General features: G+C 42.1%; 1 protein-coding gene across 1 annotated transcript in view; it reads left to right on the top strand.

Moving 5' to 3' along the window:
• LOC112246729 (zinc finger protein GLIS1-like) overlaps positions 1–15567 on the top strand; it is a 154062-nt gene that overhangs the window by 134467 nt on the left and 4028 nt on the right. Inside the window, exons 8-9 of the mRNA XM_024415237.2 lie at positions 3264–3450; positions 14575–14708. Of these exons, the coding sequence (XP_024271005.1) occupies positions 3264–3450; positions 14575–14708 (321 nt within the window). The remainder of the gene's footprint in view (positions 1–3263; positions 3451–14574; positions 14709–15567) is intronic.

Below are 15567 nucleotides of genomic sequence, written 5' to 3'. Positions count from 1 at the left end.
GCAAGGGAAATGATCACAAGTCAGTCGTAATGTAACTAAAGGCTGGGAATGTCAATACAATCCAACTAGCATGGGCAATGATCAAAAGTCAGTCGTAACGTAGCTAATATGGCTGGCACACACACAAGCAAGTATAAATGAGTCAATGGTTGATTCATCTACTTTATGAAATTACAGCCTGATGTGCTCGGATTGGTGAATTGAACTTCAATTACGCTTCTTTCTTATGTCAGGTTTACAGCGCGCAGCGGAGGAAAAGTGTACGGACATATGCCACAGGCCCAGCTAGGTTAATAAAATGTTGCAGTCTGACTTCGGCTTTTAAGCTTCACAATGAATAACCAAAAAACTAAACCTGCAACAAAATGCCATGCAAAGGAGAAACATGTAGGCAGGCCTATTACAGCAACATTTGAGTAGTAGGCTAGCTATTCAACTACAATACATTTTGAGTGCACCATACAACAATGCTGTATTCAACCGCACCAGTGATACATCCAGAGGGTGGTGCGGTCTGGCCAACGCATCACCAGGGGCAAACTACCTGCCTTCCAGGACACCTACACCACCCGATGTTACAGGAAGGCCAAAAAGATCATCAAGGACAACAACCACCCGAGCCACTGCCTGTTCACCCCGCTACCATCCAGAAGGCGAGGTCAGTATAGGTACATCAAAGCAGGGACCGAGAGACTGAAAAACAGCATCTATATCAAGGCCATCAGACTTAAATATTTTTCGATCTAATATGTATATATTTCTTAATTCCATTATTTTACTTTTAGATGTGTGTATTGTTGTGAATTGTTAGATACTACTGCACTGTTGGAGCTAGGAACACAAACATTTCACAGTAGCATCTGCTAAACATGTGTATGTGACCAATACAATGTGATAAGCGGACATTATAAAGGGCCATATTTTTTTCTAATAAAACAATGGCCCGTTTGAGTTGCAGTTATGTGTTAAATGTGTTATGTCTATTTTGTTCAATATGGCTTGTGCACTGATTGAGTTTGACAGCCCTAGGATAGCGTACCAATTTATGTTGCTAGCTATTTTTTTTAGCAAGCTAAAAACGCGGAGCCTAACGTTAGCTAGCTGCTGGGAGGATGCCATGTCATTGAAGGAATGAGCAAGTGACCGACTTTTCGCCTCATACAGTGCATTCGGAAAGTATTCAGACCCCTGACTTTTTCCACATTTTGCTACGTTACAGCCTTATTCTAAAATTGATTAAATATAACATTTTCTTCATCAATCTACACACAATACCCATAATGACAAAGTGAAAAACAGGTTTTTAGAAATTGTAGCAAATGTATAAAAATAAAAAATCCTTATTTATTATGTATTCAGACGCTTCGCTATGAGACTCGAAATTATGTTCAGGTCCATCCTGTTTCCAATGATCATCCTTGAGATGTCCTACAACTTGATTGGAGTCAACCTGTGGTAAATTCAATTGATTTTGAAAGGCACACACCTGTCTATATAAGGTCCCACAGTTGACAGTGCATGTCAGAGCATAAACCAAGCCATGAGGGCGAAGGAATTGTCCGTAGAACACCGAGACAAGATTGTGTTGAGGCATAGATCAGGGGAAGGGTACCAAAAAATGTCTGCAGCATTGAAGGTCCCCAACAACACAGTGGAAGAAGTTTGGAATCACCTCACCAAGACTCTTCCTAGAGCTGGCCACCTGGCCAAACTGAGCAATCGGGAGAAGGGCCTTGGTCAGGGAGGTGACCGAGAACCCGATGGTCACTCTGACAAAGTTCCTCTGTGGAAATGGGAGAACCTTCCAGAAGGTCCAGAACCATCTCTGCAGCACTCCACCAATCAGGCCTTTATTGTGGAGTGGCCAGACGGAAGCCCTCATCCTTTATAAAACCCTCTTAGCCACCCCCCATCGGAGAAACCTACTGCAGTCATTATCCTCCACATACAACACCAGTTCTGCTAGTCACATTCTGTTAAAGGTCCCCAAAGCACACACATATCCCTGGGTCGCTCCTCTTTTCAGTTCGCTGCAGCTAGCGACTGGAACGAGCTGCAACAAACACTCAAACTGGACAGTTTTATCTCCATCTCTTCATTCAAAGACTCAATCATGGACACTTTCTGACAGTTGTGGCATAGTCATTTACAACAATAACAATGTCTACACTGTATTTCTGATCAATTTGATGTTATTTTAATGAACAAAAAATGTGCTTTTCTTTCAAAAACAAGGATATTTCTAAGTTACCCCAAACTTTTCAACGGTAGTGTGTGTGTGTATGTGTATATATATATATATATATATATATATACACATACACACACACACTACCGTTGAAAAGTTTGGGGTAACTTAGAAATATCCTTGTTTTTGAAAGAAAAGCACATTTTTTGTTCAATCCGTTTTGTTTTAGTTTCAGGTTCGTGGTGGAACCCTGTTCTTAGAGGGGGGGTGATGTCCCTCCCACTCTGTCTGCTGGGTTCTCCTGTTTGGTAGTTTGCTTGTTGCAGAGCTGGGGAGGATGTCAGCTGATGTGGTACACCTGGGCAGGCTTGACCTGTAGGCTATAAAGGGTGGCACATCAGCCAACACACTCTCTCTTCCCTGACTGGCAGGCTGGCTTCCACCACCTTTTGGTTTTTGTTTTCGTTTTGTTTTCACCATACAACACCCTCTCCACTCATCCACACACTGCACATACTACTGATCCTACAGACGTCCACAGCTCATGTTACATTTTTGTACTTATTACTATTTAGTTTAATAAATGTATTCCTTTTTACATTTAAGAAATGTGTGGTCTCCCTTTGCTGTTATGAACTATAAGCCAGGTCATAACACTATAGAATTACTTATTATATGTCATTCCCAAACATGCTATGAATTTATGAAAACGTGAAAATGACCATATGTAAGTGCTCGCTTCTCAGAAATTGTAAAAAATAAAATAAAAAGTGTCACATTCTTCCTGGGGGTGTATATGAACAGATTTTAATAAGATTTCATGTTGCTAAAACGCTGTCAGTTCCACTCTAAAGGACAATCGAGGCCAACCCCGTTGGCAGCATAAATAATGTACTGTAAATCACAAACAGCACAAAACAGAACATTCTATTTTTCAAAACCCTCTCTGATTGGATGATCAGTTGTCAAAACAAAAGCTTGTTGCTATGAAAAGCCATTTAATTTGGAACATGGCTGAGCAAGGACCTAGAGTTGATTCGGCACATTTTGTGAATTAACTTTGTTTGTCTTTCAGGCCTGTACACTGGCTCCAGCACCCCCCATCACTGTGTTTCGATGGAGCTCCTCTCCCCAGGACCAGCCCCCACCACTGGCTCAGCCTCTGCCCCTGATCTGCCCCCCAGGCAGTCCCGCCTGGAACGGGACCTGAGCAGCCCGCATTCTCTGTCCCCTCTGTCCACCATGGAGAGCACACGCGATGGGTGAGTTCCCTACTATACATACACTACTGTTACATGTAGTTCATTAGACACACACTCAGTTGGGTATACCCTTGTTCAGTGGCATCAATTCAGCTAAACCTAGGGTATGCCATGTGGGTTGTGGGGGGGTTAGAAGTAGAAGCTTATTTACTGCATTTCTACACAATTTAAAAACTCTAAAATGCTATTTGGAGAACAGCAAAAATGAACAAAACTGACCCCATCTATTAACTATCACCGCAGTATTAAGTTTAACGGTAGGTCATAATAAATTGTCTCATTTGCTTGTGGAAAGGCGCATACAATGCAACGTGAAATAGATGCATAATACACGGTATGGAGTCACTACAAGGCCAAGTTAAAGGGCCGACATCCATAGGCGGTTTTCCTGCTGTAGCAAACTGGCTCAAATGAATATCTTTCATCTGTATGACGTCGACCTAGCCTGGAGAAGGGAATTATTGACTCAAACTTTCCAGTGGTACTAATCAATGATAAAGACAGTAAATATGCACACACTCACTGCAGATATGTTGCTTATGTTTCATTTAAAGTTGACTGGATGAAATGTGTTCATAAAAAATGGTACATTTTTCTCTCTGATAATAACACTACGCCGTTCAGGCATGTATTGTTCAGAACTGTCTGTTTTGCTCACAGTGATTGAGTTATATTATTAGCCTAAATTATGACTATGCAATCTACTCATGACATTAAGAATAGTAGCCTATCTTACATTAGTCTGTAAATGTGATGATATGCATGCAATCCGTTATTATAAATGTGCAATTTTATGATGAATAAATAGCTTTCCCAAACTTTAAACTCACCTGATAATTAATGGATGAGGTCAATTTTGTTTGTTTTTGTTGTTCCCTAAATAGCATTTTAGAGTTTTTTAAAAATTGTGTAGAAACTTCCCCAAAAATCATTCACCCCCCCCATACATTCCTGTAGCTTCAGGCTTATAATAATGTCCAAGTTTAGGCTGATGAAATAGTATCTCCCTCCAGAAGGGCTCTGGGTCGGTGGTCAGCTGAACTACCTCTGGGATGTGATCGTCATTACAGGACAGCTGTGTTGTCATCACTGTGGGACATCACAATGTCTTCATCGATAAGATCATGCTGATCCCAGCACAGTGTGGGGACACTTGGGAAATATAAATTATTGCTCTGTTGTGTGTCAACCTAAATCAGTACAATCCCTATATTGGTGCAAAACCCAATCATTTTAGCAGTCTTAATCCAAACCCATGCCCTATGTCCCGAATGGCACCCTATTGCCTATGTAGGGAAATTATTTTGACCAGCGCCCTTAGGGAACCTCATAAGGCTCTGGTCAAACGTAGTGCACTACAGTATGTTGGGAATAGGGGTCAAAAGTAGTGCACTACAGTATGTAGGGAATAGGGTAGCATTTTGGAAGTGGCCATAGCAATGAACCTTCAGATAAAGCATGTAGGTCAGGATGAGGTCACAATGATGCAGCCAATAATATCCACTATTTCTGGCATTGTGTCCAATGATCCACAGGTCCAATTGAGTCCCCACTGGGGGTGACAGAGGACTCCCAATGACCTAACCGTTTGGCCCACGATTATACAAAGGTTTCAAAGATAAACTGTCAGAGCAGTGTGGCGCTGACTCCTCTTGTGTTTTTGTGTAGCTCATTAACAGCACTTAACCTTTTAGTTCTTTAAACATGTACTCCATGTTGATTTAGCCCTGTCCTTGCGAACTGTTACCACGTTTATTTGGCATGGCACACAACAGTGTGTCAACTAGTATTTATTAGAGGCAAAGTTCTAACCAGATTCTCTTTTTAGAAATACATGTTGGCTGGAAAATAACAATATAGTGGTATAATACTACAATAACTATTGTCTTTTATTATGTAGAATGATAGGACACTACTAACCAGGTTCCCCAATGTTTAGTATAGAGATGCTATGCTAACAGAGCGCCAGCTACCGTCTGTTTGATTAAAGAGGGACTGAGTCCTGCTGCAGATTAACAAACACATTTCACACTCTGGTTACTCACTGTCACTCACTCACTGGGTTTACTTCAGTTCCTCTGATCAGGTCCAGTGTTTCCTCTCGCTCTCTCGCTCTCTTTCTCTTAGCATGTTTCCTATTAGTGTCTACGAGAACCAGCAGAGCACAGTAACAAAGCCAACATGTCGTCAGGAGGTTTTGTGTGTACTGTACAAAACAATGGGATGAAAACCAGAGAGAGAGAAAATGAGAGCATTAAAACAGATTGGGAGGCAATGGGGATATAATGAAGCATTGCAAAAATGGTAACAAAATAATTGTTTTACTTAGATTGGTGTGTGTGTGTGCTTAAATCACACATTTACCTTGTTAATGTGTGCATTAACAAGGTAAAGTTTAAGAAACACCGATGATTACTTGTGAATTTGGCGTGAGACATGGTGGACAGGTCCGTTTCCAGCATAAACAGTGAGAAAAGCAGACATGGTAACCGTAGCAGATGTAAACGTGCTGGAGCTGCAATGGGTTGTCATGTTAGACCTGGTACTTTCTGGAAAGTGCTGTGTTTTTTCAAGCATTAACAGCAGGAATAGAGCTCTGTAGAATTACAATGTGGTTTCAGGACTTCTTGGTACATAGTACTACTTAAAATTACTGCTACTTGGATAGAGACAGAAAGTGAAAAGAGCGTGCTGAGGATATTTTAACACCAGTTACACTACAACAGAGACACACGCTCGCACGCACACACACCACTATGATGAGATATTGGATGTGAGACAGGGATCTGTTTTTCAGCAAGTTTGATGAGGTCCATCTGAAATAGACCACTGTGAGTGTACAGTAAGTTTCCTCACAAATGAAAATAAAGGGCCAGCTGGTAAGACACAGGCCATAAGTGATCGCTCTGGTTCAGGTCTGTCCGTTTGTCCACCCAACGCTCTTATCTGTACGTCTGTGATGCCATGGCAGCGTTTCATTACAAGAAGTACAGCAATTTGTGCATTTCATCAAATTGGAATATCTAACCATAGAAAATGTACAAATGTCTAACCTGAATATTTTTTTGTGAATGTCTAACCGAAGAAAATGTACAAATATCTAACCGAAGAAAATGCACTGCATTCGGTAACTGGACTACTTTATCAGCCCATCTAAGACAGAGAGACAGCTGTGCCAGGACCTACAACAAGCTGGGTATGAAACGTCTACTTACATTTGCCTGAAGGTGGAGCATTTGATTACATGTTTAAAGCCTTGAGTATACAGGCTACTGCCAAAGTCAATAGCAACGCCACACTTGTTTTTCCCAAACGATTTAGCAGGACATTAAACATTTTGACAAAATGATCTAACTAACCTGACTAGTGCTGCAGCAGGCTCTGACCTCATCGCTAAATGTGTTTACCCTGGCTCAAATGGGCCATTTAGAGTCATTTTACTTTGTAAATACCAGTGTCATTTTTCTGACGCTAATATTAAAATATGCCAGTTAAAATACGTGATCTGTGCATGCGCATGAAGGTCGGTGCAGGAGCTAGAGACACTTGGGGGGTCTCTCACAGACGTGCCCATTCTACAGTTGGTGAAGGCTTTAGCTGTAGCGATGATGGGTGGTAAGGGATGTCATTCAGTGCCTTCTATAATGGTATTTTTTCCTGTGTATTGACATTAGAGCCCCTCTGGAAATATTAGTTTGACCTGGTTTGGTACCTTGTGAAGCACAAGGAACTGTGATTGACACAATCTAATTGAATTAGAGTGGCTGCAGAGACATCATTAACAGATCATGTTCTGAGGGGAGACAGTCATCTACAGCACAGTCAGCGATGAACTCAGTGCCATCAGTCCTCCCATCTTTCCATCAATTATCAGCCTTAAATCATCTGCACAGAGTATCAATCTCCGAAGTCAAACAAAAACATTCCATTATAGTCATTACTTCTACTGGCTGTGGTCAGAGCCAAATATAAGACTCTGGTCATGGTAGTAGTAGGCCTAGTCGTGGTTTTGTGGTCCAACTTGGTTATAAACACAAATTACTGCCTTGGCCTAAATGGTTTATTCAAAGAACAATTCAGACAATTCAATGTCTAAATTATCTTACAACAGATGGCATTTATGGAGTGTTTCAGTGTTTCCTACAGTGTTTTCCGCGGTTAGCTCAATAAAACTAACAGATAGCTTATATGGGCCCAGGAAAAGCTCCTTGACTGCTTAGGTTTGGGCCGTAGGGTTAGGTTAGCTCAGCGCTACCCATCTCTCACGCGTGGCTTGAGCACGCTAACCAGAACCAGGCGTGTTTCCACTATCCCGCGCCAAGCCACCCTTGCCAATCCATCAGAGGGGCTTAACAGCGGGCCGCTGAAGGGGGATGGACAGGGGGAAGGTGGGTCTGATCCATTAACGGACGGGGGGAAGGGGAGTCTGATCCATGGTCACTAGTGGGACAGGAAGGGCAAGTGATGGAAGACGAACGTCGAGCAGAGTTGCTCTCCTCGTGGATCTTCATTCAGAGCAGCTCTCCTCGTGGATCTTCATTTAGAGCAGCTCTCCTCATGGATCTTCATTCAGAGCAGCTCTCCTCGTGGATCTTCATTCAGAGCAGCTCTCCTCGTGGATCTTCATTCAGAGCAGCTCTCCTCGTGGATCTTCATTCAGAGCAGCTCTCCTCGTGGATCTTCATTCAGAGCAGCTCTCCTCGTGGATCTTCATTCAGAGCAGCTCTCCTCATGGATCCTCATTCAGAGCAGCTCTCCTCATGGATCTTCATTCAGAGCAGCTCTCCTCGTGGATCTTCATTCAGAGCAGCTCTCCTCGTGGATCTTCATTCAGAGCAGCTCTCCTCGTGGATCTTCATTCAGAGCAGCTCTCTTCGTGGATCTTCATTCAGAGCAGCTCTCCTCGTGGATCTTCATTCAGAGCAGCTCTCCTCGTGGATCTTCATTCAGAGCAGCTCTCCTCATGGATCTTCATTCAGAGCAGCAGCTCTCAGAGCAGCTCGTGGATCTTCATTCAGAGCAGCTCTCCTCATGGATCTTCATTCAGAGCAGCTCTCCTCATGGATCTTCATTCAGAGAAGCTCTCCTCATGGATCATCATTCAGAGCAGCTCTCCTCGTGGATCTTCATTCAGAGCAGCTCTCCTCATGGATCTTCATTCAGAGCAGCTCTCCTCATGGATCTTCATTCAGAGCAGCTCTCCTCATGGATCTTCATTCAGAGCAGCTCTCCTCATGGATCTTCATTCAGAGCAGCTCTCCTCATGGATCATCATTCAGAGCAGCTCTCCTCATGGATCTTCATTCAGAGCAGCTCTCCTCGTGGATCTTCATTCAGAGCAGCTCTCCTCATGGATCTTCATTCAGAGCAGCTCTCCTCATGGATCTTCATTCAGAGAAGCTCTCCTCGTGGATCTTCATTTAGAGCAGCTCTCCTCATGGATCTTCATTCAGAGCAGCTCTCCTCGTGGATCTTCATTCAGAGCAGCGAGCTGTCTTAATTTTTCTTTCCATCTTTCCATCCCCTCATCCCTCCCAGGTGGCGCAGCAATTTAAGGCACTGCATCTCAGTGCTTTAGGCGTCACTACAAACCCTGGTTCAATTCCAGGCTGTATCACAACCAGCCGTGATTGGGAGTCCCATAGAGCGGCGCACAATTGGCCCAGCGTCGTTCAGGTTAGGGTTTGGCCGGGGTATGCCGTCATTGTAAATAAGAATTTGTTCTTAAAACTTGCCTACTTAAATAAATTAAAAATGTAAAAATCCCTGAGAACAGAACCAAGCCTTAGAGGACAGATCCTTGAACAGTGAAGGATTGCATCACTGCCAGTTGTATTTTTGGCTTCTTATAGACTGTATTATAGACAGAGTATTCAGTTCTGATAATGTCCATGTCCCTCCATATACACCTGCATGTGTTGTAGGAATGTGAATACGTTTGGTTGGATTGTTTTGGCCCGAGGGTGATGTTACAGTGTCCAGGTTGGAATGTGAATACGTTTGGTTGGATTGTTTTGGCCCGAGGGTGATGTTACAGCGTCCAGGTTGGAATGTGCAGTCTTGATCCGTTTGGTCTGTCCTAAGAGTTCTGAAGCCAAGTTTATTGCAAGGCTCAATCTATGTCTGCTGAATCAAATTGTATTCCTGGAATCATGTTCACTTCAAGATATTGCATTGAGTCATATTCACTCAGTCATATAAGTCAGTATTATTCCTAAATCAGGTAAACGGAGTCCTAGTCCCTAAGTCAGGTAAACAGAGTCTTAGTCACTGAGTCCTGTCCATTGTACTATTGCTAGTAAGCTGTGTCAAAGATGCTCTGGCTGAGTGATTCAATCAGTGAGTTCTCTCAAACATTGGCCAGCCAGTTCTTTTACACTCACTCTCATCCACCTTCAATCTGAAACCCTCACCCCAACATCTCACCCCTAGCCCTCATCATTGATCTGAAACCCTCACCCCAACATCTTACCCCTAGCCCTCATCATTGATCTGAAACCCTCACCCCAACATCTCACCCCTAGCCCTCATCATTGATCAGAAACCCTCACCCCTAGCCCTCATCATTGATCTGAAACCCTCACCCCAACATCTCACCCCTAGCCCTCATCATTGATCAGAAACCCTCACCCCTAGCCCTCATCATTGATCTGAAACCCTCACCCCAACATCTCACCCCTAGCACTCATCGTCCATCCTGATCTCAGTCAATAGCCTATCTGGTAGCAGTCACTCTGTCAATCTACCTAGAAGTCAGGGGTCAACCACACTCTCACAACAGAAGGGGTAAGGGGTGGCTAGCTGGCTGCCTGGAAAAAGGCTGTCAAGAGAGGAGGAGGAGGAGAAGGAGGATGAACAGGGAAGGTGAATACCAGGGGAGAAATGTATACTCTGTGCAGCATATGAAAGATTCCCCTCATTCCTTGAGCCTGAGCACAGGCGGCAGCTGGCAGTGATTAGCTTATGATTCACTTTAGCTGCACATAGAGGCTGCTTGTAAAAATATGAACAGTATAACTGTTTCCTGAGTTTGTGCTGACAGCACCTCCTGGGGGAGTGCCGCTCTCTGTAGAAACGCATGGCGGCAGCGCTGGCCCGTGCCAGCGGACGGATTAACCATGATCGCCGCTAGCTTGGGGCCGCGCGAAGTGCTAATGCTATGCAGGGAGACAACGTTGGTTCGACACTGCGTTGGCTGTCTTCAGTGGAGAGGTGGGTGGCTCTCTAAGCTCAAGAGGTAGAAGAGAGAGGGGTTGTAGCTGAAAAAACAGAGGTCTGAGTCCATGGTTAATACATGGATAGGTTCCAAATAGATAAATATTACATGGTCACACTCTAAATAACTATCTTTGACACATATCTCTATCACTTTTCTTTTTTTTTATCCTTTATTTAACCAGGTAAGTTCCATTGAGATAAAAATAATAATAATAATAGTTCAAGGGACCCCCTAGTCCAAGCCCTGTCTAAGCGGGGGCAGGGGAGGGGTTTAAGAAGGTCATACCAAGGATCATTTAGCAATTTGATTTAGAATTTTAAGACCCCTTGAAGTATAAAAAAAATATTTGATGAAAAAACAATTGGTGCTTTACTGCTATTAGCCCGTATAAACACATTGAATAATAGTTTGTAGGCCAAACCGTTCGGACACTACAGACCATTTTGTGAGAATACCAATTTCCAGGATGTCTCATGGTCTGACAAACACTGCTCTAGCTCTGCCACTTTTCATAGTGCTACATAGGCGGAGGCGGTGTATTGAGATGCATCCAATGCCAAAAAACAGATATCTCTAGCTTAAACTGACACATTTTTATGGGGATTTTTTTTACTATGCTAATTGAATTTCCGCGGGGGCATGGGACATCAACCTTAGGGGTTATTAATCTGTTCCTGTGGAGTGTAGAAAGTGTCTACCAGGTAGCGTCTTAGCACTGGGTGGGTCCTGACCTTGTCACTGAGCTAGCTCTCTCACAAGGTTAGAGCTGCGTCATCTGAGGGCTATGCCGCCTCCAGCAACTCTCTGTCATCACATTCACAGAGCTCGTACTGCAAACCATATGCATCCATCCACGGCACATAGTAACACAGCAACAGTTTGTGTATTGGTATTCCAGAAATGCAACTGGAAGAGGATACTAAATGGCTGTTAAATATTTGTGAGGAAATTAGGCCTCTCGCTTATGGAGGGGTTTATATCTATCTGGTCTCGACTGTAGTTGAAGAATGTAAAAGAATGTGTGTGTTTGGAGCAAAGAAGAAAACCAATTTGGTTGAAATGCAATCAAAAGGCATGATATGATCTCACCCAGAGCCAGACTTTACACTCTGTTGATACTCGTACTGTAGTAAGTCTTCACATTATTGATACTCATACTGTAGTCATATTCTTCACATTATTGATACTCGTACTGTAGTCATATTCTTCACATTATTGATACTCGTACTGTAGTCATTCTTCACATTATTGATACTCGTACTGTAGTCATATTCTTCATATTATTGATACTCGTACTGTAGTCATATTCTTCACATTATTGATACTCGTACTGTAGTCATATTCTTCACATTATTGATACTCGTACTGTAGTCATATTCTTCACATTATTGATACTCGTACTGTAGTCATATTCTTCACATTATTGATACTCATACTGTAGTCATATTCTTCACATTATTGATACTCGTACTGTAGTCATATTCTTCACATTATTGATACTCGTACTGTAGTAAGTCTTCACATTATTGATACTCGTACTGTAGTCAAAGTCTTCACATTATTGATACTCATACTGTAGTCATATTCTTCACATTATTGATACTCGTACTGTAGTCATATTCTTCACATTATTGATACTCGTACTGTAGTAAGTCTTCACATTATTGATACTCATACTGTAGTCATATTCTTCACATTATTGATACTCGTACTGTAGTCATATTCTTCACATTATTGATACTCGTACTGTAGTCATATTCTTCATATTATTGATACTCGTACTGTAGTCATATTCTTCACATTATTGATACTCGTACTGTAGTCATATTCTTCACATTATTGATACTCATACTGTAGTCATATTCTTCACATTATTGATACTCATACTGTAGTCATATTCTTCACATTATTGATACTCATTATTGATAGTCATATTCAAAGTCTTCACATTATTGATACTCGTACTGTAGTCAAAGTCTTCACATTATTGATACTCGTACTGTAGTCAAAGTCTTCACATTATTGATACTCGTACTGTAGTCAAAGTCTTCACATTATTGATACTCATACTGTAGTCATATTCTTCACATTATTGATACTCGTACTGTAGTCAAATTCTTCACATTATTGATACTCGTACTGTAGTCAAATTCTTCACATTATTGATACTCGTACTGTAGTCATATTCTTCACATTATTGATACTCGTACTGTAGTCATATTCTTCACATTATTGATACTTGTACTGTAGTCATATTCTTCACATTATTGATACTCGTACTGTAGTCATATTCTTCACATTATTGATACTCGTACTGTAGTCATATTCTTCATATTATTGATACTCGTACTGTAGTTATATTCTTCACATTATTGATACTCATACTGTAGTTATAGTCTTCACATTATTCACTGTACAACAATGAAATACAGGGGGAGTTGCATTATAGCTCTGAATATAAGACTGGGTAGATGGATGACAAATGATGGTTCCTGTGACATTATTTACAGAAGAGGATGTGGTGGTCCCACACTCCTAGAAAAAAGGGTTCCAAAAGGGTTCTTTGGCTGTCCCCATAGGAAAACCCTTTCTGTTTCCAGGGAGAACCCTTTTTGGTTCCACATAGAACCATTTTGGGTTCCATGTAAAAACCCTCTTTGGAAAGGGTTATACCTAGAACCAAAAAGGGTTATTCAAAGGGTTCTCCTATGGGGACAGCTGAAGAACCCTTTTAGGTTCTAGATACCACCCTTTTTTCTAAGAGTGTATTGACAATCTGCTTTCATAACGCTTCATAACGTAGTTAAATGAAACCCTCCCAATTCCATGATTTCTTTTTTCATGTTGATTGCAGGTTTTTCGAACGTCCTAACAGCGTAACTACAGATGCCATATCTTACTTTGATCATCCTGTTGTTGCACGACACAGCAGGAAATGCAAACTTGTAGAGTGTTCCAGGTTTAAAAAGGCTTCTAAAGTTTGTAGTTTCCTCTTTAACATTTCAGACCTGAATTGTATCAACCCCTACAAAAAATTGTCCATGAATTATAATCTGCATAATAATTCACATTTCCTGTTAATGCAGGATTTTTTCCCCCTGCTGTAGCAAACTGGCTCAAATTCAAATCCTACGTCTATATGGTTCTAATTGGAAAGGTTGGAAAAACATCCCATCTGTTAGTTATAACTCTGATTTAAAAAGCAATTCATCCCACTTGTTGTTGTTTTCCTTCCTCTCTGAAAATTGGTGCGCTCAATGCAAAGTGTGACTCTTTGAAGTGTACCCTGAAGAACAATACACTCCACAGATCTTTTGGGTATTGGCACAGTCTCGTCTAGTTGGAGCTATTCTGCTTAACATTTATAAAGATTTGTTTGCACACATCTGTGTCTAATACCACCACGGACAAAGCTTAATTTATTTAATCGCAATCCAGAAAGCCTTAGTTGTTGCTCGCCCGCCCCGAGCAGTTGGGGTACGCTATGTCACAAACATGTCATGCTCATATGCCTAAACACGAATAGGCTTTCTCCTCCGAGGCCACAAGGCACAGGGGGCTTTCAGTAGAATGCATGCTCTGGTGTTTGTTGACTTTAGATCATGTGGTAGATGGAGGATTGTGGGAAGCTGAAGTTTCCATTCCCCCGACAACATACAGTACAGCATACTATTAGGGCCATTCAAGATCCTTTAACTGCTCCAGTGTGTTGGTTAGATAAATGCTGCTTAGTACATAGCACTTTGATCAAACAAGGCGTTTGATTAAAATAAAAAATATGAAACCACAGTTGTCAGAGTGTATAAATAGTAAATCATTGTATTTATGCACTTCAGCATCTGATCATTTCAAAATATGGGGAAATTAGACAATTAATTCTCTCTTTCTCTCGCTCTCTCCTCCAGCATGTCAGGTCCTCTCCTCTCCCCAGGGATGAAGGGTACAGGCACTTCCCCTCCTCCTCTGGAGAAGCAACAGCAGCACCTCCACCCCCACCACAAGCCCTACTCTCACTACCACCAGCAGGCTGCCAGCGAAGGTAAGATCAGACCAGCACAGTCTGTCCTCTCTCAACCCAAGCTAACCAACAGGCCAATTTAGTTGGCTGGAACCCTCCGAGCATTGGTTGAATACAGAAATGTATACACTGAGCGCACAAAAAATTAATAACACCTTCCTTAATATTGAGTTGTACCCCCTTTTGCCCTCATAACTTCCTCAATTTGTTGGGGCCTGGACTCTCTATAAGGTGTCGGAAGCTTTCCACAGGGATGCTGGCTCATGTTGACTCCAATGCTTCCCACAGTTGTGTCAAGTTGGCTGGATGTCCTTTGGGTGGTGGACCATTCTTGATACACACAGGAAACTGTTGAGTGTGAAAACCCCAGAAGCGTTGCAGTTCTTGACACACTCAAACTAGTGCACCTGGCACCTACTACCATTCCCCGTTCAAAGGCACTTAAATATTTTGTCTTGCCCATTCACCCTCTGAATGGCACACATACAGAATCCATGTCTCTCCTCCCCTTCATCTGGAGACTCATCTCCCTCACTAACTTTAAGCACCAGCTGTCAGAGCAGCTCACAGATCACTGCACCTGTACATAGACCATCTTGTAAATAGCCCATCCAACTACCTCATCCCCATACTGTTATTATTTTTTTGCTCCTTTGCACCCCGGTATCTACTTGCACATTCATCTTCTGCACATCTATCACTCCAGTGTTTAATTGCTAAATTGTAATTATTTCACCACTACTTACCTCCCTTATTTTACCTCATTTGCACACACTGTATATAAACTTTTTGTTCTATTGTGTTATTGACTGTACGTTTGTTTATTCCATGTGTAACTGTGTTGTTTGTGTCGCACTGCTTTGCTTTATCTTGGCCAGGT

The sequence above is a fragment of the Oncorhynchus tshawytscha genome, linkage group LG06 (genome assembly GCF_018296145.1).
Source record: "Oncorhynchus tshawytscha isolate Ot180627B linkage group LG06, Otsh_v2.0, whole genome shotgun sequence".
NCBI lineage: Eukaryota > Metazoa > Chordata > Actinopteri > Salmoniformes > Salmonidae > Oncorhynchus > Oncorhynchus tshawytscha.
The sequence above is the reverse complement of the archived record's forward strand: the minus strand, read 5'-3'. Positions and strand labels throughout refer to the sequence as shown.